The sequence below is a fragment of the Diabrotica virgifera genome, chromosome 1, assembly GCF_917563875.1.
Source record: "Diabrotica virgifera virgifera chromosome 1, PGI_DIABVI_V3a".
In the NCBI taxonomy this organism is placed as follows: domain Eukaryota; kingdom Metazoa; phylum Arthropoda; class Insecta; order Coleoptera; family Chrysomelidae; genus Diabrotica; species Diabrotica virgifera.
In genome coordinates this window covers 245,034,987-245,038,172 of record NC_065443.1, presented here as the reverse complement: position 1 = coordinate 245,038,172, position 3,186 = coordinate 245,034,987, and the positions used below count along the sequence as shown (strand labels likewise).

Below are 3,186 nucleotides of genomic sequence, written 5' to 3'. Positions count from 1 at the left end.
CCTACAGCAAAAATGCTATTTACTAAATGTGTAATGGGGCGAGTTAAAATATGCCCCAGTTCTTTTAATACTTCTGATTTTATGTTATCCATTCCTGGCGCTTTGTTGGATTTCAGTGAGTTTATTATAATTTTAATGTCATTTTCATTAACATCTGCTAAAAAGAAGGAATTCAATGTAGTACATCTTTTTGGAGGTTGAGATAAAGGTTTTATTATTTTTTGCGCGTATTTTTCTCCGACTGTGGAAAAATAATCATTAAATTCTTCAACTATCTCATCAATGTTCGTAAGAGATTGGTTATTTTCAATAACTATTTCTTTGAACTTTTTGGTATTATTTTGTTCGTTATTACAGTTATTAACTATTTTCCACAGATTTTTGGAACATTTATTATTTTTAATAATTTCTTGTCTGAAATAATCTTTCTTTGCAGCTTTAATAACTATATTCAAGTGTTTACGGTATCTGATATAAGTTTCCTTTATCTCTTTGTTACCTGGCATATTTATATGTTGTTTGTATAGTTTATTTTTTTTATTGATGGAGTTTACTAATCCTGCTGTAATCCATTTTTTTCTTTTAAAATTATAACGTTTTATTTTAATGGTGTCAGTATGTTTATTTATATAAGACGTTAATATCTTTATTAAGTATTCCGTTAAATCATTAATATCTTTTAAGTTATAATATTCAGTACAATCAAAATCTTTAATGTCCAATTTTAAGTTGTTGTAATTTAATATTTCTTTCTTTCTGTTGGGTAGATTATTTATAATATTTAGTGGCACAGTGACTACAGTTGTCTTATGATCTGTAATATTTGTATCTAGAACAGCTGCCTTGCAATCGTTTATTGGATCTTTGGATTTAAATTTTACAAATACGTGATCCAGACAGTTATTTAGTCTTGTTGGTTTATTTATTAAAGAATTAAAGTTGTATTCAGAGAGAGTATTTAAGTAGTCATTAGCATTATCATTATTTTCTAATATGTTTATATTAATATCTCCAACCAGAATATGACAGTCCGCATGACATGATTTTGTGTGTTCTAGATATTCCTGTAGGTGAGACACGAAATGTTCTACATTCGTTGAAGGTGGTCGGTAAAGAGCAGTGATTAGTATTTTTTTGTTATTATTACATGTTACCAGCATTTGTATTACTTTATGTTCCCCTACTTCTATAATTTTTGTACAGTGGTCAAGATAGTTTTTGAAGTATAGTACTGTTCCATCATTTTTATTAATATTTCCTTGGTTGTAAATTATTTCGTACCCTTCAAGATTATGAAAACCAACGTCGCCAATACGAAATGCTTCCGGTAACACGATACAGTCAAAGTTGCAATCAATTGTTTTATCAAAATTTCAAATTCATTAAAATTCCTGTAAATGCTCCTTATATTTTGGTGTAAAATTTTAAAATGTTGATCATCATTTTGTAAGTAAATTTTTAAATTTGATAAGTTATTAATTTCTTTTGTTTCAAAAGGTATGTGATTAATGTCCCTAATGTATGTATCCATAATATATACAACAAAATATTCCTTATATGAAATATGTTATAATACGATACAAATATAAAATAATTCAAAAGAGTGAGGAAAAAATATTAGAAAGAAATAATTAATTAATAAGCTTCACTTTTTCTCCTGTTTCTCAATGACAGAAATTGCAATTTATAAGTAAATCTAAATTACAGTAATCTAAAATAATAATCTGTAAATCTAAAATAAAATATGGTATATAAATAAATCTCGAATATATTAAAATATAGTCTCACTGGATATGTGAATTAAGCAAACTAGTTTACTTTTTAATTATGCTATGAGAAGTGGAAGTGGAGTTATTTCTCTTTTTATTGTCTTGAAAGCGAGTATTGGGCTTGCTGGTATTTTTTGAAGATGATGGTGTTGTATTTAGGTCACTCTTCTCTTCTGGTTTAAATTTCGGCTTTTCGGTATTTCCTGGTAGTGGGTTGTTTTCTACACGGGTGTCTGTCTCTAGTTTTGGTGTTGATGGAGCACTATTTGAAAGTCTATCAGTGCTTACTTCTTCAGCGTCAATTAAGTCTTCAATGGTATAGGGCTGATTATTTACGTAGAGTTTGCCGTTTTTTATGTAGCTGTTTTCTTTATTCTGCTGTTTTGCTAGGAATAAATTTTGTCGCAGTATTTTGGATTCTTGTTGTTGTTTCTTTGTTAACACCGGTGCAATGGAAATACCCTTTTTTTCTTTTAATTTAAAACAGTTCTTTAGGATATCTCTTCTCATCCAATGGTTTACTAGATCTATTTTTAATGGGCTGTTGTATTTATTTCCCAAAGTATAATAATTATTGATAGCAGATGGTTTAATTTCAACTTCTACTAGGGAAAATATGCGCAAACAAATATCTTGAATGGTTAGTTTGTTTACAGATGTGTGTAGTCCAAAGACTACAATACTATTTTCGTTGCTGTTTATTTTTATTTGTTCAATTTCTTTCTTTAATATTTGATTTTCTTGTTCTAACGTATTATTTTTCTTTTTCAAGTCTGCAATCTGTATTAATAATCTACTTTCCAGAGCCTCTATTGCATTTTTTATCTCTGTTCTATTTTTTCTAATTTCTGATATTACTTCATGAATTGTTATGTTGTTTTCGTTTTCTCCCATTATATTTAATATTTACAGTTTACAGTGTATATTGGGTAACTTCAATTTATATATATTATTATGCTCTGTATGTTCTCCTTGTTATGAGATTAGGATACCTCTTATTAATTAGATTAATTAATTAATTATTTTAATTGCTAATTATCAAACAAAACAGAAGTTTAATAAAATTTTTCAATAAATAACATATTCTTAGTGCTAATTGATTGCATGATTGCAAATTTTTCAATAAATAACATATTCTTAGTGCTAATTGATTGCATGTATTACCTTTATTTTGTGGCTTCTAGTATTTCTCGTTGCTTGCTTTATCCAGGACAAAACAGGGAAAATAAATATACTCAAAACTCATAAAAATTTTATATCTACTATTTATTTATATACTATACCATAAATATAAAAAATTCAAATTTATGCTCAACTTTATTCTATTGTAAAATTTCTTTTCTAATCATAAAAAAACCTTTAATTCTATTATCTTCTTTTGTAAACCAAATTCATTCAATTGAATCAGTAGATTGTT

At 27.0% G+C, this 3,186-nt stretch overlaps 1 protein-coding gene across 1 annotated transcript; it reads right to left on the bottom strand.

The window, feature by feature from the left end:
• Nucleotides 1–1,814: 1,814 nt before the first annotated feature.
• LOC126893246 (uncharacterized) lies at nucleotides 1,815–2,682 on the bottom strand. Its single transcript, XM_050663232.1, has one exon. It carries the CDS (start codon nucleotides 2,661–2,663, stop codon nucleotides 1,815–1,817), a length of 849 nt encoding a protein of 282 aa, XP_050519189.1. The 5' UTR covers nucleotides 2,664–2,682.
• Nucleotides 2,683–3,186: the final 504 nt, after the last annotated feature.